Source organism: Equus przewalskii, chromosome 15, assembly GCF_037783145.1.
Source record: "Equus przewalskii isolate Varuska chromosome 15, EquPr2, whole genome shotgun sequence".
Lineage (NCBI taxonomy): Eukaryota > Metazoa > Chordata > Mammalia > Perissodactyla > Equidae > Equus > Equus przewalskii.
The window spans coordinates 49,463,908-49,488,808 of NC_091845.1; the positions used below are offsets into that span (position 1 = coordinate 49,463,908).

The window sequence follows — 24,901 nt, forward strand, 5'->3', positions numbered from 1 at the left end:
ACTTTATAATCTTAAAAAGATATTTTATATATTTCATCTAGGGTTTTTTGTGTTGTTTTTGGCTGCAGCATAAAGCTACCCATATTGTGGCCATAACTGGAAATAGAAGTTGTGGCTACTTTATTTCCTAACCTTGAACTTTATTATCCATTAATTAAAATTAACTATAATGCTGAATTACAAACTGTTGAGACAATAAAACATTACACATTTGTTTAAAAAAAAAAAAAAAGCCATGGGCAACTTGCTCCAGAAAGGTTTCCTGACGAAGAATTGTTTTAACTGCACAGGACCAGGAGAGAAACTAATACAGTTCAGCCCAAAGGGAAGGTGCTATGTTCCTGAAGGATGGAAAAGAGAAATGGAGCAGCACTACTTTCTTCCTCTCTTAGACCAGACAAGGAGTGTCATCCTCAAGAGGTTTAGCGGTTAAAAGATTCATTTGAGGCAAGGTTTAAATGTAGGTACAATGAGAGTGAACCAAATGTGTCAGAAAATCAGACTCCCTAAAACATAATTGGGGTCAGTAATAATGGGAATTTGGTTGGCAGAAAGTGGTCATTTTGGAGCCACAGCACTTAGAAGATGAACAAGGGACGGGATTTGAGGAGAAAAGACAGTGAAGCCTGTACTGGGTGTCCAAGAGACCTTGGAGAGAGGAGCTGGGAAAGGAAAGGGGCAAAGAATGTGAGAACCAGAAGGCTACAGATAACAATCTTCTCCAAAACTACTAAGAATCTTGTCAAGGGTCTCTGTGACACTGATATTCTTTAAATACATATTACCACAGATTACCCACCATTAGTAACCAACCTATCTAGGGAATCAACAGTTTACCCAACCACAGGAGTAAAAGCCATAAAGTAGTATGAATTAGAGAACAAAGGGAAGAAGTTTTCATGTAGGCAAAAAAGTCATGATCTTACCTCAGAACATTTGCCTTTGTAGCTATTCAATCTTCGTTCCATTCTTCGCAACCACTGAATCAACTGTTCTTTGTTGAGACTGTCTAAATTCCCCAGTGAGTCTTCAGCCTCGCTCTCCATATCAGAGGGTGGATCAAAGGTGGCAGCAGAAGAGTCTAGGTCAAGTCGATTCAGGGACTCTCTGGAAGATGTTCGTACCAAGGACTCTTTAGAAGAAGATCGGAATAGAGATTCCTTTATTGGACTTCGAAACAAAGATTCCATGGAAGGCACCCGGAGCTGGAGCTTCTGTGCAAAAGACTGTGTGTCACCTGACTGCAACCAAAACCCAACAGAACATTTGGGTTAAAATACATATTTAGATTTCTATTATTCCCTATTAAAAGCAATAATCTATTAAAAGCTCTAATAAATTTAATTTATATTCCTGACATTTTACATAATACATTGTTTGCTGAAAAACAAGAGACACCTGGTTATTTCTGAAAAAGCTCTGCACCCGAAGTCAGAGGACAGGGGTGTAGGTCCCAGGTCTGTCACCAAGCAGTGGAATGAGCTTCATTGAGTCACTTCCCTTCATTTTGCACATCTGTAAAAAAGAAGGAATCTCCTTCCCAGCTGATCTCACAGGCATGCTGTGAGGACTCGTCCACTAAACCGTAAGATCCTTGGAGGCAGTGACCATCTGTATCACCTGTATATCCCCACTGCCTAAAATATGGGTATATACTGTAAAGTGTGAAGTGTGTGGCTGAAATCAAACAGGCTTTATCTGGAGTCTTTATGGAGGCGCTGATTCCTGATCACTCTTCTCAACAAAAGACGGGAATGGAGGTAGAGGGAGGGTAATGTGTAACAAGCCCATTTTGTTCAATAAGAGAATGCCAGGCAGAGCTGACTGGTGACATCTAACTCGGCTCTACTTACCATTCTGTCTACTGGGACTAAAAATAGCATTAAAAAATCACGGAGGACAGTTGAAAAGTCCGAGCTAGAGACCCTCTGCATAGATCAGTAAGTCCCATGTTACTGATAAGCAAGAGCCGCTGTTCTCTTAATTTGAATAACGCATTAATCTGAATAATAACAATGAAATATAACTTAATTCAACAAACTGTTCTAAGCTGTATTATTTTGTTCCAGTAGTCAGTATTTAACTTGCACTAATGAGAATGAGTTTTAGGAAGTATCTTTTGATTTAAAGTACAGTCATACATTGCTTAACAACAGGGATACGTTCTGAGAAATGTGTCGTTAGGTGATTTCATCATTGTGTGAACATCGTAGAGTGTACTTACACAAACCTAAATGGTATAGCCTACTACACACCTAGGCAATATGGTACTAATTTTTTTTAATTATTTTATTGAGGTCATATTGGTTTAAACACTGTAAATTTCACGTGTACATTATCTTTCAGTTTTTGTGTAGACTGCATCGTGTTCACCACCAACAGTCTAGTTTTCCCGTCACCATACATACGTGCCCCTTCATATTATGGTACTAATCTTATGGGACCACCATCATATATGTGGTCCATCGTTAACCAAAATGTCATTATGCAGTGCATGACTATAATTAATATACTTTCCAGTTTACATGTGTTTATACAAACACGTGTAGAACCAGGTCATTAAGGACAAACACCAAAAGTTAACAGTGAGTGGTTCTGAGTGGTAAGATTTTAGGTGATTTTTATTTTCACTTTTATATTTTCCTGTTCTTTCTATTTTTCTTCATAATGTACAAGTTTTACCTTTATATTGCAGGAGTGGAGAAGGCATAAAGGAAGAGGCGGGACCTTCATGCTCAAAAACTTTAAGAACCGCTTTACTGATATTCCATTACCAGTCACTTATGACCCATGCAAAAAATATTTTTACTTATGACCCATGTATTTCTGTTCATACAATCTTCTTGTAAATTGCCCTAGGACAAACAAGTGAAGCAAGTTTGAGTAACACCAGAAATAGTTGTTATTTTAGGGTGAGCCAGAAGAAGCTAATGAACGATGTCAAAGACACATATTTGCAGAAGGTAACAAGCTTAATAACTGCCACATCTACTATGTTTAGGAGTAACATGTTTGAGTATAGTGATTCAGCCTGTAGGCTGTCTAGTAAGGCTGCCTAAGTTCAAATCCTGACTCCAGCACTATGTTCTACATGACCTTAACCAAGTTGCTTAACCTCATTAGTCTTGTTTCCCCCTCTGCAAAACAGAGATGATAAAAATAATAATGATGCTGATGATAATAGTAATACCACCCACTTGATATGGATACCACAAGGACTGAATGAGTTAATACATGCAAAGTGCTTACAATGTAGCAAATACTCAATAAACATTAACAATATCATTATTAGAGAAAGGAGAATAAAAGAAAACACAAAAACAAACTTATAAATAAGAATGTCATATACAAGCTTACGTGGCAGACTCTTCTAGTTATACGATACAGGAACTAAGAGCACAGGCTATGAAGCCAGACTTCTTGGGCTCAAGTCTTACTTCTACCATTTACTAGCAATAGACCTTGGGCAATTTACTTAGCCTCTCTGTGCCTCTGAGTGTGGCTGTGAGGAGCAATACATTAATACACATGAAGTACTTAGAACCATGACCGGCCCAAGGTAAACTATTAATAAATACTGGCTAATCACTCAATATCCAATCTTCCCTTCTTGCTTTCCACCAGACCCCAGTTTTGTTCAGTGTAACAAAACATCCAGGTAAAAACATTCACCTTCCCAAATACAAATGAACGCCATCATGAGATACTACCATACATCCACCAGAATGACTAAAACAATGAAAATACCAAGTACTGGTGAGGATATGATGCAATCCACTTTGAAAAACTGTTGGTATTTACTAAAAGTAAACACAAACACGCCTTCTGAACCACCAATTTCACTACTAAGTATATACCCAAAACAAATGTGTAAATATGTTCAACAAAAGATATAAACTAGACAGTTCATAGCGGCATTATTCAAAATAGTCCCAAACTTGAAACTGCTAGTGATATCTATCAATAAAAGAATGGATAAATAAATTGTAGTGTGTTCACCAATGGAATATTAGACAGCAATGAGAATGAATGATTTACAACCACAAGCAAGAATACAGATGAATCTCAGACAACTGAGCAAAATAAGCCAGAGACAAACAAGTACCCACTTTTGATTCCATTTACATAAAGTTCAAAAGCAGGCAAAATTAACCTATAGTGTTAGAAGCCAGGATAGTGGTTACCCTTGGCAGTGAGAGGAGGGAATGGAAGGGAGCACAAGGGCTTCTGGGTGCTGGTAATTTCTTTCTCAATTTGGGGTGCTGGTTACAAAGGTGTATTTGGTTTGTGAAAATTCAGAAAACTGTATAATGAATATATCATACTTTTCTGTGTGTGTGTGTATATATATATATGTTATACTGTGACATATCATATTACATTATATTGCATTTCAATTAAAGAGGTTCTTCTAATTAGCATTTCCCAGGCTCTATTTCAGCCAGGAGTCGGCCATGTGACTAAATTCAGCCAATAATGTACATTATAAGTTAAAATCTACAGGATGGAACCTTCTAGAAGAGATATAATTTTCCTGATAAAAAGGAATATGCCTTTTGTCCTTGTCTTCAGTCGTTCCTCCTGTCGAGAAGGGAAATGTAATTCTTAGAGGCCAGCTTGTAATTGTGAGGGTGAAAGGCAGCAGTGAGAATGGGGAAGGGAAGGGGAGTGGGGATACAAGAAGCTAAAGGGAGAAGGATCCTTAACAAATGTTTATCTCTAGACCTTCTGACGGGTGGAAAACTAAACTCCTGCTGGCATCAACTGTTATCAGGTTTCTGGTACCACAGACATTCACTGATTTATAACTCATTCTTTAAAAAACTGATGGGGGTTAGAGAAGGAGAAATGTATTAAGTAGAAATAAACTAACACATCAGAGTTACCTTTAACTCTTTTCTGTCTCCCCATTTTACCTTGTTTTTAATCCCTCCTTTTTATTTCCCCAACTCTGTTCTTGTTCAGACCTTTACTCTCCATCAGCTGGATATCTGCAGCAGCCTTCTGTTCTCTTGCCTCAAATCTCTTATCTACCAATCTGCCCCTGTCACACTGTCACCAGGATTGCCTTCCTAAAACATAATTCAGATCATTTCATTCCAATTCTTAAATTGGACTCCCATTTAATATAAAGTTCAAAATCCTTGGCTTATATTCAAGGTTCCAACTTCCCACAACCCATTTCTCTGTAAATTCACCCTTCTGTGCATCAAAAACTTAAGTCGTAATAGACAACTTCCTGTTCCCTGAACAAATGCATTGCTGTGTGCCTCTGCACCACTGCCTATACTTTTTCTGCATACGGGACTCGAGACATCCTTCAAAAAACAGCTCTTCCAGGAAACCACAGATCTCACCCATCAGAAATAAACTTTCTTTACGGCCTAAGCACTTTACCAGGACCACTACTGAAGTCCTTATTGCATTCTGATTCACCATTAGCTACTGACATGCTGCAACAAAAACTGAATTGTTTATGCCCCAGAATAATGAGAGACAACATAGCACACTGGTTAAGAACACAGACTCTGAATCAAACTCTCTGATTCGAATCTCAGCTTTACCACTTACTAACTGTAAGACTTCTGTGTTTCAATTCCCTCATCTGTAAATGGAAATAATAGTACTTCCCTAGTAGGACTGTTATGATGATTTAACCAGTGAAAATGTTTAAAATACTTAAAATAGTGTCTTATATGTAGTAAGCACCAAATAAGTTTTCCTATCATTACATCTGCTGCAAACACACCCCCCCACTCCAGACTGTATGCTCTTTTAGAACAGGATCTACACTCTCTCTCTCCGTAGCCATGCCACAGTTCTTTCCACAAGGTAAGTACTTCTTACAAATTTGTTCAGCTAAACCTTAACCTGGCAATATGATGATGATGATCCAATGAGAGTTATTTAGACACTCAACGCGTGGTCAAAAGGATATGTATCAAAATACATCATTTTATCTATACAGCATGTTATTCTAGAAATCATCAAATAGTATATAATCAATAACACTAAAAAGCAAAAAGGAAGAAATGAAAACATACACGCACAAGATGATTTTGACAATAATGTTCATAGTAGTTTTATTCATAATAGCCGAAAACTGGAAACAGCCCACGTGTCCATTAACATGTGAATAAACTATAGAATACTCATTCAAAAGAATCCTACTCAGCAATAAAAAGGAACAAACTACTGATAACCACAACAAACATGGATGAAATTTCAAAAACATGCTGAATGAAGGAAGGCTTCCACAAAAGAGTACATACTCTATGAGACCACTTATATAAAGTTCCAAAACAAGCAGAACTAATCTATGGTATGGTAGAAAAAAATTAACAGTTTGTCTCTGGGAGGGAGGGCCATAAGGGAACTTTCTGGGATGTTGATAATGTTCTATAATCTCTGTATGGGTTTGGCATACACATTTGTCAAAACTCAGTCAATGTCCACGAAGTTTGTATATTTCATTTTATGTAAAATTTACCTCAAAAAAGAAAATACAAATACTGAACTCTAGCTAATGATACACATGCTGAAACATTAGGGGGGAAGGGTACTGTGGCCTGCAACTTATCCTGCAATGCGTCAAAAAAGTAAACGGATAGAGGAATGTATAGATGGACAAATTTGTGATAAAGTGTGATAAAGCAAAGACAGCAAAGTATCAATGATAGAATCTAGGTGGTGGGTATACAAGTATTCACTTTAAAGTTCTTTCAACTTGTCTGTAGTTTGAAATTTTTCGTAATGAATTGTTGAAAATAAAAGAAAAGGGAGCAGTATTCAAAAAACAGCAACAAAAAATTCAAAATTCAATTTTTTTTTAAAGATTTTATTTTTCCTTTTTCTCCCTAAAAGCCCCCCGGTACATAGTTGTATATTTTTAGTTGTGGGTCCTTCCAGTTGTGGCATATGGGACACCACCTCAGTGCAGCCCAATGAGCGGTGTCAGTGTGGCCCGATGAGCAGTGCCACGTCTGTGCCCAGGATCCGAACCAGCAAAACCCCGGGGTGCTCGAACTTAACCACTCGGCCATGGGGCCCGCCTCCGTAAAATTCAATTTTAATACTATAATTTCTCTTATATTAAAAATTTCATAAGCGATTTTCAAAACAAGAACTTTCCCCATAATTAAGGAAAACAATAACAGCATAAGAGAACAGACATTTTTTAGCCTGTTAAAAAAAAATTTTATTAAATGAATTTTTTATTGCAGTAACATTGGTTCATAACATTATATAAATTTCAGGTGTACATCTTTATATTTCAATTTCTTTGTAGATTACATCACCTTCACCATCCAAAGACTAATTACAATCTATCTCCACCACACACGTGCCTAATCACCCCTTTCACCCTCCTCACTCCCCTCTTCCCCTCTGGTAACCACCATTCGAATCTCTGTTTCTGTGTGTTTGTTTGTTGTTGTTTTTATCTGTTACTTATGAGTGAGATCATACAGCATTTGACTTTCTCCTTCTGATTTATTTCACCCAGCATAATACCTTCAAGGTCCATCCATGTTGTCACAAATGGCCAGATTTCATCACTTTTTATGGCTGAGTAGTATTCCATTGTGTACATATAACACATCTTATTTATCCATTCGTCCCTTGATGGGCACCTAGGTTGCTTCCAAGTCTTGGCTATTGTGAATAATGCTGCAATGAACATAGGGGTACATCTATCTTTACTCATTAGTGTTTTCATGTTCTTTGGATAAATACCCAGCAGTGGAATAGCTGGGTCATATGGTAGTTCTATTCTTAATTTGTTTAGGAATCTCCATACTGTTTTCCATACTGGCTGCACCAGTTTGCACTCCCACCAGCAGTGTATCAGAGTTCTCTTTTCTTCACATCCTCTCCAATACTTGCTATTTCTTGTCTTGTCAAGTATACCCTTTCTGACAGGAGTGAAGTGATAACTCATTGTAGTTTTGATTTGCATTTCCCTGATAGTTAATGATCTTTTCATGCGCCTGCCTGCCATCTGCATATCTTCTTTGGAGAAATGTCTGTTCAGATCTTTTGCCCATTTTTCAATTGCATTGTTAGGGTTTTTTTTGAGATGTATGAGTTCTTTATATATTTGGGATATTAACCCCTTGTCAGATACATGGTTTGCAAATTTCTTCTTCCAATTGTTAGGTCTTTGTTTTGTTCATGATTTCCTTTGCTGTGCAGAAGCTTTTTACTTTGATGCAGTCCCATTTGTTTATTTTTTCTACTGTTTCCCTTGCCCAGTTAGACATAGTATTTGAAAATATGCTGCTAAGACCAATGTCGAAGAGCATACTGCCCATGTTTTCTTCTAGAAGTTTCATGGTTTCAGGTCTTACATTCAGTCTTTAATCCATTTTGAGTTAATTTTTGCATATGTTGTAAGATAATGGTCTGCTTTCATTCTTTTGCATGTGGCTGTCCAGTTTTCCCAACACCACTTATTGAAGAGACTTTCCTTTCTCCACTGTATGTTCTTGGCTCCCTTGTCAAGAATTAGCTGACCATAGATGTGTGGGTTTATTTCTGGGTTCTTGATTCTGTTCCATTGGTCTGTGGGTCTGTTTCTGTGCAGTACCATGCTGTTTTGGTTACTATAGCTTTGTAGTATATTTTGAAATCAGGGAAGTGATATCTCCAGCTTTATGAGAATGGTCATTTAAAACCCTATGTTTGCTCTACTAAATTTGATGACATTCACGTCTCATTTTGTTTTAATAGCATATAAATTCAACAGAGGCAATACATGGCAAAAAATTACAGCCAGATAGACTGATGTTTTGTGTCTATCTATGATAATCCCACAGCACTATCAATAAGTAGCCACTGGTCCTTGGGCAAAAAATTTAAGATTTCATGCCTGATATTTCACCTATACAATAAGAGAGTTAACACCAGAGCCTAGATTCGTCCTAAACTGCTAAAATACTAAAACTATGAAGCAATAAAACTATTTTACAGTTTCTCAGATAAAGATAAATGCTCAAATATGCCTACTTTGCGAAATGTATTTTTCCTTATTACATGGTGGCATATACTAATTTTTTCAAATATTTTGTTTTATAAGTCTGCCTGAGGTAAAATGTCAGCTAGCTGCATTCTTTCAGACATGGATGAAGAATCATTTTGATTAGATGAATTTTATGAACAGCATTAAACAATTTCAAAGGGAGCTGTATTTAACAGAACTTTTTTTGAAATAGATACTTTTCTCCCTTATTAAATAAGGACAATGGAGTAATCCTTTTTAATGGATTACAATCATTACACTGTGTGCCAAAATCTATTGATTTACATAGGATGTTCTACCGAGTAATAAGGGGGTCACAGGCCGCTATGCTTCATGAACTCTTGGGCCTGCTTTTTACCATCTCTTCTACCTTGATGTCAACTCTGATTTCCTGCAGCTGTGAGGAAGCCCAACCATAGCAAGCATTCTACCCTCTTCATGGATATACATTGTTCCTAATTTGCTAAGAACAACCAACAACCAACTTGTCAGAAATGTGTAAACAGGCTGAGTGAAGACATGTCCTTGTTATGAGAATTAAATGAGATTTTATATATATAAAATGCTGAACAGTGCCTGACATACAGTAAACACTCAATAAATATTATTTTTTTATTTGGGGGAAAAATATTTGTATTTTTTTAAAGAAAGTTCAAAGCCTTTAGTGGGCTTACTTCCTGAATATCATACACGTTCATTCTTCACCTTAACTATATTTTTTTAAAGAAAGTTCAAAGCCTTTAGTGAGCTTACTTCCTGAGTATCACACATGTTCATTCTTCACCTTAACTAAAACTTAAATCTCTCCTGAATTTGTTATAAAGCTGGTTATCATTCGTTCTAGTTTTTGCATTCATGACTGTATTTAGTCTTTCTGGATTATTCTCTAAGAGAAGAAAATAAGGATTCCAAATAATATTCTTTAATAATATTCCTTAAAGATCACTAGATCTGTCCAGTACCATTTAGATCGATGCCTCCCAATATTTTATCCCTACCTCATGGCACTTATGAGAAATGATGTATTTGTAGTCAACTTCGGATTAATTGAGGATGCTGCTCAAGGCCAGAGTCAACAGGTCCAGGGACTTGGACTATGCCCAGAACCTGGCCAGCCTCCCTGAAAGGAACGAGGATCTCAACTCACAGGTAACCTGTTTATAGAGTCCAGGAAGCTATAATTTATACATTTGCTAAACAATACTTGAGAATGTTTGGTCTACGAAATTTAGTTCATAAATCATTTAGCTCATAAATTGTCTACATTCATGCTCCAGGTTCACAGAATTAGAAATGTTATTATCTACATTAGAGACTGCTGAGAATAGCTAGGTTAATAATAATAATCACTAAAGCCAAAGTAAACAAATGTTCATCTCAGACACTGCTACCATTATAATTTTTTTAATGAATTTTTTTCTTTCTTTTTTGGAAGGAGTCAAAAGAATGTCACTTGAGCCCCACTCTACAAATAGCTTTTTTAAATCAAAGATAACCTAAATTCTCTAAATACTCGCCATTAGAGCAAATTTTAAAAGAAATTCCATTTCCTTCATATCCCCCTTCCAGATTATGTAACTCAACATGTCTTTCAATATGATCTCCTCCATAATCTTTTACAACTGTAAAGTCAGATTGCTTTTTTCCATAAAGTTTTCTCTTCACTGCCACTAATTTTTTAAATGAGCAATAATGGACTCTTACATGACCGGTGTATATACCTGAACCACTTTCATTTAAAATTTTTTCCAAGAAACCATCAACAAACTTGGATTTTCCATACACATTGTATCAAATGTTTGGACATCACCATTTCAATGTAAAGTCAATGCTAATAATATAGATTGACCAATACTCTAAAATGACTTGCTATTTTTCAAAATAATATTAATAACAGACCTGAGAAGTGTTTGGTTCACTTCCATTAACACTATCGGAAGATTTCGTGGCTTGGATAGACGCATTCTAAGGAAAAGAAAGAAACATTGTAAAGAAAAAGAACAGAAAATTAAAGTATTAAAACTGTTAAGAACAAAGGCCAAGTACCAAGACCTATTAGATACATTTATCTATTAAGTAAAATTAGTAATTGTTCATTTATTAGAATGTTTTCATGCAAGGCAAAAGTAGTATGATAAGTATTTTAGAAAATTCATTTTGCTGTGATACATATAACTAAATAGCAAAGATTAGTATGCAGCAAAATTTTATTTTAAGCTAATCACATACCTCTCCCCATTATAATGTCCTCCATTTTTCCCCCATGACAAAATTAACATCAGGGATTTAATAACAAAACTCATTCAAATAGAAAACCATCCAGAAAAAGAAGTATTGTCAATTGTTTCCTACAATCAAATAATACTCAAATTAAAGTTATTTGGGCTAAGCTCTGAAAAATATTTCGGTAACAAGAAATAAAAATGCTTCATTCATTTGAAGCCAGTAGTCTAAGTGAAATTATTACAATTGTCAGAAAAACTTATAATTAAAAAATATTTGCTTCCACATGTGAAATCTTTTTGTTTTGTTCTGTTGGAATGACAAATGCTCCAAGTTAAGCATTCTACTGATTACATCATGCTGGCATAGGCTCTATGGTTATGGATGAGATTCTTTGAGATTCAAAATTCTGTATTGCATTCATAATACACTAAGTGTCTAACTAAAACTAGAGCTACAGAAGTAGCTCATGATAAAATAACTGCCACGTTTTAAACACAAGCATTTGACAAAACACTGGCCACTATGTTTCAGTAACTTGGTAGTTAAACAGCACATCCCCCCTACACCTCTACAGCTGACCAAGAAAAGGTCAAATATCCGACCTTACTTATTCTTAAATATAAGTGGAGAAGGCACACAGTTTTCGCAAAAGTGTTCTCAAATTTTTGAACTCTCATTAGGTATCTGATACTAAGAAGTTATTAATTTTTAGGTGTGATAAATATGTTGTGGTTACGTATTTTTAGTCTTTATCTTTTAGAAATATGTATATACCAAAATATTAGATGGAATAAGATTTCTGAAATTTGCTTCAAATAATCCAAGAGAGATGGGTGGTAGCTACAGGTGCAGAGGAGGATGGTAGTGGCATAGTTAGGGAAGTGTAGGGGGATGGTTATAAAATAAGATGGCTACTAGTTATTAACTGTTGACACTGGAAAATAGATATTGGGAAAGGTGGGAGAATTCTTATACCCCTTTTACTACTATTTCCACTTTTGTAATATGTTTGAATATTTCCCTAAAAAAAAATTTAAATACCTTCTCCCTCTAATATAAAAAGAGTAATCAAATTTTATCGGTCTGAGACATTTCTTTAAAGTTACATAGAGGAGAGAGGTTGGGGGAACACAGGAATTAACTTTTATCTTCCTGTTCTCTGCCATTTCAAAGAATCAGAAGTTGCAGACATGGCATATATTTGTGTGGCATCAAAATTAATGTTTCCTGAAAACAAACATACTACACTACAAACTATAAAATAAAAAACACACCTTATAGAGATCAACAAGTCTCTCAGCCAGTCAATATACTAAAAAGGAATAAGAAGTTAAATTATGGAGACAGGAAATGAAAAGGCTCCATAAAATATTTATGTTAGAAAGAAAAGTGGCAAGAGAGGTCATATTCTATTTCAAGTAAATTACTTGACATATATGATTGTGGTCCATACTAATAAGCTACTCTACAATCATTTGAAATATCACCCTATCAAACAAACACAGCATAGCATTTAAAAACTTTCCCCCTTGCATATATATTTCAACTTCTGTGCTACACTATATATCTAAATAAATTCATGACAGCTAAGGAAAGTATTGGCCTACGTTACCCTGTAAATTTAAATTAGGAATCTAGAAGCAAAATTAGAGATTTTGTCACTATCTGTAACACCTTCTTCACTTCTGCCCAGCAAACTCCTATTTATCTTTCAACTTCCAAATGTCCCTTCTTTTATGAAGCTTCATATGGCTTGCCTGAAGGGCTAACACGTTCCCTATGCCTGTATTTTCTTCTATGAAGCCTTAATTCCTTTGTATTTTAAGTGTATGTTGACATCTTTTTCCCCATACTAAACTATAAACTCTTGGAGGGCAAGAACTCTGCATTTTCATCTTGGTCCCCAGGACCTCACATTTTGCCTGACTGGTAGTACAGGCTCAGTAAATGCTTGTTAAATCCTTATGCAGTTACTTCCTTCAGTGTTAGAAGACTTCTGAACGCGTTCTCCCAGAGAGAAACCTAGAGAATTAGCTCAACAAAATGTCAATACTCAACAGTCACCAATACCTTCTCCTGGAGACAATTCTTAGATAACAGGAAAACTCTTCTAAAGTGTATTTAATTTACAGGCACACACAGGTTCCCTGCCAGATTTGTCTTCAATTATGTTTTGCTCAATCTTTCAAGTATTTATTGATTGCTGAGCACTAAAAACATAGCAATTTTTAGAATTTGGGGTATAGAGATGCATTTTTTAAAAAACTGAATTAAGGAAAAGTCAGTGGCTGGTGAATCCATAATGTAATGAATGAGACACTCACTAAATTTCTATTCTACTATAGGTCATGCTGTGGTTTCCCTTTGTTACATGAGAGAAATAAGTTCTTATCTAAACAAAAATAACATTAATGAAGACTTTTAGCCTCCACTTTTAAATTATTATTATTTCACAACAAGATAGGTACTCAATATAAATTAATTTTATGTACTCATGGAAGTGGGTGGAGAAGCAGCTCTTCTTTTCTTTAAGTCTCTATTACTACTACATGAAGTGTAAAGCAATATCATTTTATGTTTCTAAGGTAAGTTGGTAAGTTATCTCTGAGACTCCTGCCTCCCTCTCAAACCAGTTTTGAAAAGAGTGAGGTGTTACTTATAGCCAGAACCAAAGAGAGATCACTTTCCCTCAGATCCAAGCTGAGGCATCACTAGAACTCTGAGCCGCTTTCCTCTCTAAAACCAAGTTTAGAACGTAATTTAGGATTTCTACTGATCATATGCAGACCAAGTCTTTACTGGCTGTATGGATTAAGTACAGAAATGTTCTAATTTCATCACCAGCTACTTAGTAAGTTAAACCAATTCTCAGTGGTTAAAAAAAGCTCAATCCTAGCTAGTTCAGTCAGTGTCCAATGTAACACCAAAAGCTATCCTTACTGGGCAAGCAAACATCTCTTAAGTTTTAATTTGCTAAATTAAGAACTTAAATACTTTAGGAAAAAAGTCCACTTTCCCAAAGTGAAGTTATATACGAGATTCAAAATTGTATGAATTCAGTCAGTTGAAAAATAATGAGATGATGATTTCCTTTCAGATGTTTAATACACAGAAGACTGGTACTCTCCCAAAACAAGATGCAATTATTTGTCACAGTGGAATCCATCTACCTACTCAATGTTGTTTAATTATAGATTTACATACAATGCATTTTTTCCTAAAAGTGTGAGTCATATCTCAAAATATTGGCCTCCTACCTACAGTAGAACAGAGATTTCTAGCAAGGCACACATTTTTTAGTTAATGAGCAAACGCTCCCTAGGGAGAAAACTTTAAGAGTTTAGACCACGAGAAGGTAGTCTTCACTACATTAATGAAAACAGTGTTATTTATTGCTGTTAAAAAGCTACCACAAAACACACCAGCCATCAGAATTCAGCAATTTACTCTCTGATTTTTTTAGAGCAGGGTTAGCAACAGGGCAGTGAAGATGCTTTAAGAGATGGTAAGTGACAAGCAACATGAGATTTGCTTCTAGAATTACCAAATTACTTTGCTTCCCCACAAAGGGAACGCAGAAAGCGGTGGAAGGACTCACCACACTGTCTGTCTGTGTTTTAGGCTGTTTGGAGGAATCCAAAGCAAAGATAGTATACTCAGAGAGAAAAGCAGGCTCTGCTATCATCCCGGCTAGTAGCTGTCTCATTCAGTGTAATAAGCAGAGGTATAAAAATAAAACAAATGATGAAAAACAAATCATAAGGGCATGTCGCAAAGTGTTCTCACCACACAGCATGCACAACACTATAATGGCCTTGCACCACCACTGCCACCACCACCACTGCCACCATCACTCCACCCATAGAAATAATAAGTTGCTTGGAAAGATCAGCAATGGAGACGAGTTGAGCTATTTAGGATCTCAAAGCCCAACTTTAAACAATTTGCTTATGGCATACAAATGATATATGCAACAGGCATCACAGCACCCAGCATGTCTGGCAATTTGGTCTAAGAGGCTATACCAGTAAGAACAGCACATAGTAAAGAGCACAAAGCCTTAGTATAATATAAATATTGAGCCATTCATTTTTATACATTCAAATAGATAGCATGGAAATTTATGGGGAGGATAAAACATACAAAACTTTAAATAATCATTTATTTGTACTTACATATAAAAATAGTTTTCTCCAGTATGCACAGAAGAAACTTTTGAAACTGAAACTTATAATAAGTTTTAAGGACAGCTTCTACTATACTAGTTCTTTTGATACATATTCTCTTCTGTGCCTAGTTTTCTTTCAGAAACTGTACACTATATACCAAAATACTAACAATCATGAATTAGATGTATAAGAAATTATAATTAAAATGAACCTGTTGATGGTGGAAGTTACACAAATACACACATGTGATAAAACTGCACAGAACTACACACACACAAGATGAGTGCATGTAAAACTGGTGAAATCTGAATGAGCTCCGTGGACATCACAGAGTTTACCAACATCAATTTCCTTGTGTTGATGGTGTACTATAGCTATACAAGATGTTACCTTTGGTAAACTGAGCAAAGGGGACATGGGGCTTCCCTAAAAAAATTTTGTAAATTCCTGTGAATCTATGATTATTTCAAAATAACAACTTTAAGAAATGAAACTTTTGAAGCATTAACTTAGTAGTTAATGTATGTTATTGTATTATATATAAATAATATAATAAAGAACTTATATCAGAAAATAAATGTCTGCAAAAGCTTAAGAACTTACACTTTTCATCTTTGTACTGTAGAGTTATGGATACTAACTAGAGCCTTCACTAACTCTTCACCTGGCCCTACATTAGAGACCATCCTATAGCTAGGACATACTTCAAGCGTTTCTGTTATGTTAATAACATGTACTCCTTGGGTAGGATTCAAGAACTGACTTTACACTAAATCTTAAAATTTAGTATTGGTAGTGTACTAAAATATACTAGATGCCTGTCTGGCTCTAGGGAATCATCCTATCCAAGTTTCTACTCTTGTTGAAAATCTTACTCTCCTGGGAACTCAGAAAGGTCACCCGTTGAATGGAAGTTATTTTAAGTTAAACCCTATAAAAATCCACTCTTCTCAGGCTTTCAGAGTTAATTTTTCAAATGAAGTCACTCTTGCCCACACAAGGAAATAATTTAAAATTTCACAGTTAAGAGTATATTTGAAATTTTAAGAGAAAGACACAAAAGCTGATACCCAGTATAGAAAAACACACTGACCGAACATTTCAAAAGAAGACGCTACCAACTAACAATTTACACTCTGGCCCCTAGCCCAACTGAAAGCAATGTATATCAAAATTAGTTTCCATTGACGGCTACCTCAAAGCCTAAGGAGCAGGGCTGGCCCTGTAGCCAAGTGGTTAAGTTCGCACGCTTTGCTTCGGTGGGCCAGGGTTTCACTGGTTCGGATCCTGGGCACAGACATGACACCACTCATCAGGCCACGCTGAGGTGGCATCCCACACAGCATAACCAGAGGGATCTACAACTAGAACATACATCTATGTACTGGGGGGCTTTGGGGAGAAGTAGAAGAAGAGGGGGGAAAAAAAGAAGATCGGCAACAGATGTTAGCTCAGGTGCCAATCTTTAAAAAATAAAAAAGTCTAAGGAGCCTTTCTCTCCATTTATCCTTGTCATTTGCTTCTTATGCCTGTGAAAGTCTCCCAAGAATCACTTCTCAGATATTCTTAACAAAATTCTATCTCAACTCAATCTCTTTCAAACTGTTCAAATTCTAATCCAAGTCTGCTAAGAATTTAACTCACCCCTTCTGTGTGGTCCCTCACTGAAGCCATCAGTTGAACTAACACTGAAGTTTCATGCGTCTGAACATTCAAGAAGACTACCTGTAACTCCTATCAGATGTGTGTTGAAAGCTGTCAATCTGTTCTCCATGTCTCTTATTCTCATTTTTTTTTCCCTTAACCTCTCTCTCTCTGTGTTTTTGGTGGGATTGCTCAGTATTCTTTTTGAATTCTCTACTTTTCCCTTAAACTTGGACCAGTCTGAGTTTTATTCCAATTTACATTTTTATATCAATTTTTTTCTCATTTCTAGGATTTCTAATTGGTTCTTTTTCATATCTGTCTAATCTAGTTTTGTTTTGGCCTGTTTTCTTCCCACAATTTTCTGTTCTTTTTAAGGAAATTATTACTTCATTTACCTTAATGAAGATACTTGTTTTAAAGTCTTTCCCAAACTGCTCTACTAATGTCACCTTGAGTAAATTTATATCCAAATTCCTGTTTAAATTGGCTGCCTTCTTACCATTTGTTTTAGAATTTTCATTTACAGGCTCTTTTTTTTTGGTGAGGAAGATTGGCCCTGAGCTAAGCTCTGTGCCAGTCTTCCTCTATTTTGTATGTGGGACACCGCAGGTGTTGGCTTGATGAGTCTTGTTTAGGTCCACACCTGGGATCCAAACCACGAACTCCAGGCCATCAAAGCAGAGCATGCAAACTCAACCACTATGCCATTGGGCCAGCCCAAACAGGCTCATTTTGAGGAAGGTATTCTCTTTCTCATTCCTTCTGTGCTCATCCCTCCTTTGTAGTCAATCTGATTCCCTGGGCCTTGGTTTGAGGTTCCTGCCCTGTGGCAATACAGGGGTTATCACAGACTCAGTCACTAAGCCAATGTGAGGTTTGGCTCAGTTCTTGGTCACAAGGCCTCCCTAGGGACAGCAGCTTCTCATAAAGGGCCACAGAGAGATCTAGGCAGCAGTTAGCCAAAGATTTTTTCACAGTCTCCTTTCACCACTGCTGGGAGCCCCACTTTAGCCCTTGGCTTAAAGCACTAAATCTAATTCTAATAGCACAAAACCCTCCCGGTACCTCTCAACATGAGTTCAAAGAGAAAATTAAGTCCTAGTGCCTGCCCTAAGGCATCCACTAGCATCTGCTATGTGTAATGAATTAATGTGTCTCCTATTAAGGAAGAGACCCTAAAAAGTTTAGTACCTTCGCAAGTGCATAAGCCTCTCTGCCTTGAAGACAAAAGGTCCTGTTTCTATCTTCCTTGACACTGTTATATACAACTGTTAGTGGCAAAACTTACTATTTTGGGTCAATTAAACTCATTCCATTCTTATTTGCAATGCTGTATACCTTAAGAAGTATTTGTGATAATATGCTCTGCAGAAGACACAAAAATAAAACTGTCTACAGTAGCAGCAGGTGAGGAAATATGCAGTACACACTGTGGTTAAATCATTTTGATCAAATTCAAGACTACAACTTTAGGCCCTATTTTGTCTATATGGCTACTTCTTTACACAAAAAGTCTTTAAACAAAAAAGGACCAAGTGTCTAACCTTCTCTAGCTCTAATCACCACTGAAAAGACCAAGGCTATATAAAGATGGGAAAAAAAGGGTATCAAGCCAGGAAACCAGAAAAGTAGCAATACAGATTCATGGAATTTTTGCTAAGTCCCAGGGAACCTAAGACTTAAGAAAAAATAAGTCATCAAAGATCAGCCTGCCAATCCAATTCTGAGAATGTTCAGCACACTCAACAAGAAAGTGGAACCAAAAGTTGCTTTTCCAAAAATCAACAAATCTTCAGTTTGACTGACAGAGAAAAAAGAAAAAGAAAGAAAGCTCATTTTACTAATATCAGAAATGAAAGAGGGGAAATTACTACTGCATTTACAGAAAGAAAAAGGATTATAAAGCAATATTATGAACAACTGTATGCCAACGAATTGAATAACTTGGATGACATAAAGAAATTCCTAGAAAGACATAATTACCAAAACTGACTCAGGAAGAAATAGAAAATCTCAACAGAGCCATAAAAAGTAAAGAGATTGAATTAGTAATCAAATCACTTCCGAAAAAGAAAAGCCCAGGATTAGATGGTTTCATTGGTAAATTATACCAAACATTTAAAGAATTAATACTAATCTTCACAAACTCTTCCCAAAAAACATGAGGAAGGAACACTTCATAACTCATTTTATGAGACCAATATTATCCTGACAGACATCATAAAAAAAATAAAACTGCAGACCAACATCTCTTATGAATATAGACACAAAATCCTCAACAAAATACTAGCAAATCAAAGCCAGTAATATAAGACTATACACCATGAACAAATAGGATTTATCCCAGGTATGCAAGGTTAGTTTAACATCCACAAACCAATTTATATAATACACCATATCAAGAGAATAAAGGACAAAACCACATGTCCGTCTTAATAGATGCAAAGAAAGCATTTGACAAAATTCAACACTGCTTCATGAGAACACTCAACAAACTAGGAATGGAAGGGAACTTCCTCAACATGATAGAGGAGATCTACTAAATACCCACAGCTAACATACTTAATGACAAAAGGACCAAATGCTTTCCCCCTAAGATGAGGAATGAGACAAGTATGCCTGCTCTCACCACTTCTGTTCAACATTGTACTAGAGGTTCTAGACAGGTCAATAGGCAGGAAAATGTGATAAAAGGCAGCCAGATTAAAGTAAGATTTAAAACTACTTTTACAAGGTAGGAGTGCTATGGACTGAACGTTTGTGTCCCTCAAAATTCATGTTGAAGCCCTAGCCCTCAATGCGATGTCATTTGGAGGTGGAGCCTTTGGGAGGTAATTAGAGTTAGATAAGGTCATGACGGTAGGGCCCTCATGATGGGGTTAATGCCCTTATAAAAAGAGATAGAGGGGCCAGCCCCGTGGTGCAGTGGTTAAGTTCGAATGTTCTGCTTCAGTGGCCCAGGGTTCGCGGGTTCGGATCCTGGGTGCGGACACGGCACCACCTGGCAAGCCATGCTGTGGTAGGCGTCCCACATATAAAGTAGAGGAAGATGTTAGCTCAGGGCCAGTCTTCCTCAGCAAAAAGAGGAGGATTGGCAGCAGACGTTAGCTCAGGGCTAATCTTCCTCAAAAAAAAAAAAAAAAAGATAGAGACATGAGAGCTGCCCCCCAACTCCTGCCACCCATCCCTCTCTCCCTGGGTGCATGCACAAAGAAAGGCCATGCTAGGACATAATGAGAAGATAGCTGTCTGCAAAACAGGAAGACAGCCCTCATCAAACATCAGATCTGCTGGCACCTTGATCTTGGACTGCCCAGCCTCCAGAACTGTGAGAAATAAACGTTTGTTGTTTAAGCCACCCAGTTTAAGGAATTTTGTTATACCGGCCCAAACTAAGAAAGGGAAGACCTGCTCTACTAAGGGCATGATCTGATACAGAACTATAGTTATTAAGACAGTGTGGCACTGGATTAAAGACAAAGCAAAGAACGAAATAGAATAGAAAGCCCAGAAACAGATCTATTCAAATACGAACACTTAATTTCTGGGAAAAAAAAAAAAAAGTAGCACAGTAAAGCAGTGTGGAAAGAAGGGGACAACTGGATAGCCACGATAGAGAGGGGAAAATTGATCCCTATGTCACACCATACTGAAAAAAATCATTTCCAAATGAAGCACAGATCCAAATGTGAAAAGTAAAACAGGAAAATACTCTTAGGCTAAGAACAGAATTCTTTAGTAAGAAACAAAAAACACTAGCCATAAAATAAAATATTGATAAATTGGAGTACATTAAAACTAAGAACCTCTATTCATCAAAGGACACTATTAAGAGAGTAAAAGGCAAGCCATAGAGTGGAAGAAAATATCTGCAAGGCATATACCGAATAAAACACTCCTATCCACACTATATAAAAAGAACTACAAATCAATAAGAAAAGGACAAACCAATAGAAAAATGAGCAAGATACTTAAGCATTTCACAAAAGAAGATATCAAACAGCCAATACACAGATGAAAAATGCTCAATCTTATTAGCCATCAGAGAAATGCAAATTAAAACAATAAAAGGACACTACACATCCACTAGAATGGCTGAAATTAAAAAGACCAGCAAAGATGTAGAGCAACAGCAACTTTCATAAACTCCTGGTGGAAAGGAAGTGTTCTACAACTACTCTGAAAAACAATGGGCATTATCCTCTAAAGTGTTAAAACTATGTATATATCTTCTGACCCAGTGATTCTACTCCTAAGTACATAGCAAAAGAAATGCAGGTACATGTGTACCAAAAGAAATGTACAATAATATTCGCAGCAGCCTAATTTATAATAGCCAAAAACTGGAGACAACCCAAATGTTAAACTATAATGTTTACAAGAGAAAGCATACTTAAGTAATACTATACAGAAAAGGGAAGAAGCAAATACCAAAACGTCAGGATGACAGTAATCTTTGGGGGGCGGGGGGGCGCGGGGCACACTATAGTATCTGGCAGTGTTCCTTTTTTTGACCTGGATGGTGGTTACAGGGGGATTCACTTCCTAATAAATCACTGATTTGTGCATTTATGTTTACTCTCTTTTCTGTATCTGTGTCACACTTCACAGGAAGAAAAGAAAAAAGTGGAAAAAATCTAATCTGAGCTATGGTGTCAGCTGCAAGACATATGGAATCAATTATGTTACTTCACAGTTTCCAATCACCAGCTTAAAAATATAGGACTTTTCCCCATATGATGCTATATTGAACAAACTGTTATCAAATTACTCTGAAAAGTTCAAATATTAAAGGCCAAGTATATTATCCTGCCAAATTAAGATTCTCAAAGAAAACATACTTTAAAAAAAGCCTAATTACGATTTCCAAAGAAAAGAATAATTATGTTGTTAATAAAAACAACACCTAGGGATTAAATAATTGACCTGTCAAAATACTTTCCCATTTTGTTATCAGTAGAAGCATTACATTTTAGATTAATAATCTTCCTGTGAAAGGTTTATGAAAGAAGAAACATCAAACTTACCTCTCTATTGGGAGTACCTTCATCAAGTTCCTCTGTAAATGAAGATGTCCTGCTCCTGGTTCTTATGGGCGTTGAAGAATTGGAGGAAGCCTAGGTTAAAAAATTATTGTACAAATTAGAAAGACTACAATGAGTAGTGTGCTATGTATGGGTAGTCCTTCTCTCAGTCCATGCCCAAAGAACCCAGAGAAAGATAGAAAAGAGCAAACACATGAAAAACAGAAAAAGATAACTAAAACATAATCATCTAGCAGAGCCAGGCTACCTACTGGGTCCTTGGTCTGACTTTGCTGTCAACTAGAACTATGATCTTAGCTAACTTTTTGAGAGCTATGTGTCCTCACATATAAAATAAGGTTGTGATAGTAACATAAGATCACAATATTAGGGGAAACTGAAACCAGGTGAGGAATATATGAAAACTCTGTACTATCTTGGTAATTTTCCTGTACATCAAAATTATTCCAAAATGAAAAGTTCATTTAAAAAGATAAGGGAGGTGGGCCAGGCCAATGGCGAAGCAGTTAACTTTGCAGGCTCCCCTTTGGCAGCCCAGGGTTCGCTGGTTTGGATCTCGGGTGCAGACCTACACACAACTTATCAAGCCATGCTGTGGCAGGCGTCCCAAATATAAAGTAGAGGAAGATGAGCATAGACGTTAGCTCAGCGTCAATTTTCCTCAGCAAAAAGAGGAGGACTGGTGGCAGATGTTAGCTCAGGGCTAATCTTCTGCAAAAATAAGTGAATAAATAAATAAATAAATAAGTACATAAATAAATAAATAAAATAAGGTTGTCGCTGGCCCCGTAGCCAAGTGGTTAAGTTCACATGCTCCAGTTCGGCGGCCTGGGGTCCGCCATTTTGGCTCCTGGGCACAGACCTATGCCCTGCTCATCAAGCCATGTTGTCGTGGCATCCCACATAGAAGAACTAGAATGATTTACAATGAGGATATACAACAATGTACTGGGGCTTTAGGGAGGAAAAAATAAAAATAAAAGTAAGGTTGTCAATTCAATCTTTTAAAGTACCCTCCAGCTCCAATATTCAATACTATGAAATGTACAGGTAAACATCTCTCTAGTCAAGCACCTTGCTTTAAGCCTACCTTGCACACCACAGCTAGATATTGAGGTGCCAGTCCGTTTAGTTCTGTGGGACAGCTTGACTCCTATAATCCTCAGCAGAAAAACCTCAGGAGAAAGGACCCAAAATTTTAAATAGGAGTTTGAGGTCTACTCTAAGGTGAAGTAAAAACAGTGCTGAAAGTATAAAGCCAAAACTTCAAGAAACCCTCCCTCATCCACAGCAAAATAAATCTGAACTCATCTACACACAGAAATAAGTTGATGTCTTACCCTTTTGTAGTTTGCACAGCTCTGCATAAATAAAAGGTATTTGATAAATATTTGTTAAATAACTGAGTGAATGAATGAACAAATGGAACTCTGACCTATCAAGGTGGCACATACTGCTGTGGCTAGGTTGGAACAGAGAGGTCATGAGGAATACTGTACACACATACACACGATCTATACATATATATACATACATACACACACATACATATTTATGTTACAGTAAGTGTAAACACTTCAAATCAAGATAGATGTTCAATAAATGGTGTTGGGATAAATGGCCATCCATATATGGGGAGAGACACCAATCAGATCCTTACTTCAGATTTAAGCTATATCAAAGATTTAAACGATTTTTAAAAACTGAAATATAGAAGAAAATTTGAGAGTCTATTTCTATAATCTCTGAATGGGAAAGAGATTTTTATGTCAAAAGTAGAAATCAAAAGCAACAGTTTAATTGGGAGGAGGGGGAAAAACATCAAAAAGAATGACGAAAGTTTAATAACTTTTTTTTTCTAAACAGCTCTTACAAGTCCACGAGTTAGAACTCAGAAAATTCACTAACCCAGTCTTCTTTTCATCTAGGGCAGGTGACGTGAGCGCCACCAGTGAAGAGACCCATGTGAGACTGTGAGTCACAAGTGAGTTATGTGAGAAAACAGGCATGCAAAATTAAAGTTCATCATCTGGCGAGCATGGAGACAGAGCTTCATGCAGTTGTGCACATGAGCTGTGCAGTGGAAGATGCAAGGCTGGTGCTAAGCTGAGGCAGCTGCAACATTTTTATTAGTACAGTCCCCCAGTATGGCTGGGCATAACGATCAGTCCAGACTTTCAGGCCTGCCTGGAAATTCTGTAAGGTACCAAATATTCTTTAATAAATTCTTTTTCTGCTTAACTAGATAGACAGACTTCTGTTGCTTACAAGTAAGAACTCCAACACACACATACCTTCTAAAAGATGAACAAGAAAAATGACCATGTGATAGGTTAAATTCGCTACGTGTAGAAGATACGTTAAGGGATAAGATATCCTTTCCCATTCAAGATAAAATAGGAAGAGTAAGGCCTTAAAAGTTTAAATAAGAAAATGGTTGAATGGGAAATAAAGCTGAAGCCTTATCAACGTTTTAAATGTCTAGAAAATGTATGACTAGAAGTCAACATTGTGCTTAGAAAATGGGAAAGCAAAGTGCAGTCATTGGACAGTGTTTATCCAGGACTGAGACTAAATTACAAATGTTCAGAGCACTTCAGAAAAAGTTTTCACTGAAGTTGAGGGAAATTCAATAAACCCTTCCCACACCCACAGCCATAACTTTCAAACCATGTCAGTTTCAAAGGCTGCAGATGCTTCAAAGTTTGCCACTATGAGGGGGAGGAGTGCCATTTGTATCTAATTTTAACTGGTTCTATGTCAGATGTCCTTTAACAAAAGGGCCATTGAGAAGG

General features: G+C 36.7%; 1 protein-coding gene across 10 annotated transcripts in view; it reads right to left on the reverse strand.

Moving 5' to 3' along the window:
• Window positions 1-24,901, reverse strand: part of GOLGA4 (golgin A4) — a 128,480-nt gene that overhangs the window by 90,379 nt on the left and 13,200 nt on the right. For 4 of the 10 annotated variants that reach the window (XM_070577278.1, XM_070577276.1, XM_008528040.2 and 1 more), the window contains exons 2-4: window positions 22,089-22,178; window positions 10,919-10,984; window positions 927-1,241 (exon numbers count right to left, since the gene is read on the reverse strand). In XM_070577278.1, the coding sequence (XP_070433379.1) occupies window positions 927-1,241; window positions 10,919-10,984; window positions 22,089-22,178 (471 nt within the window). Of the gene's footprint in view, window positions 1-926; window positions 1,242-10,918; window positions 10,985-14,843; window positions 14,943-22,088; window positions 22,179-24,901 lie in introns of all 10 variants that reach the window. The other 6 variants (XM_008528037.2, XM_008528036.2, XM_008528035.2 and 3 more) reach the window with 2 other exon arrangements.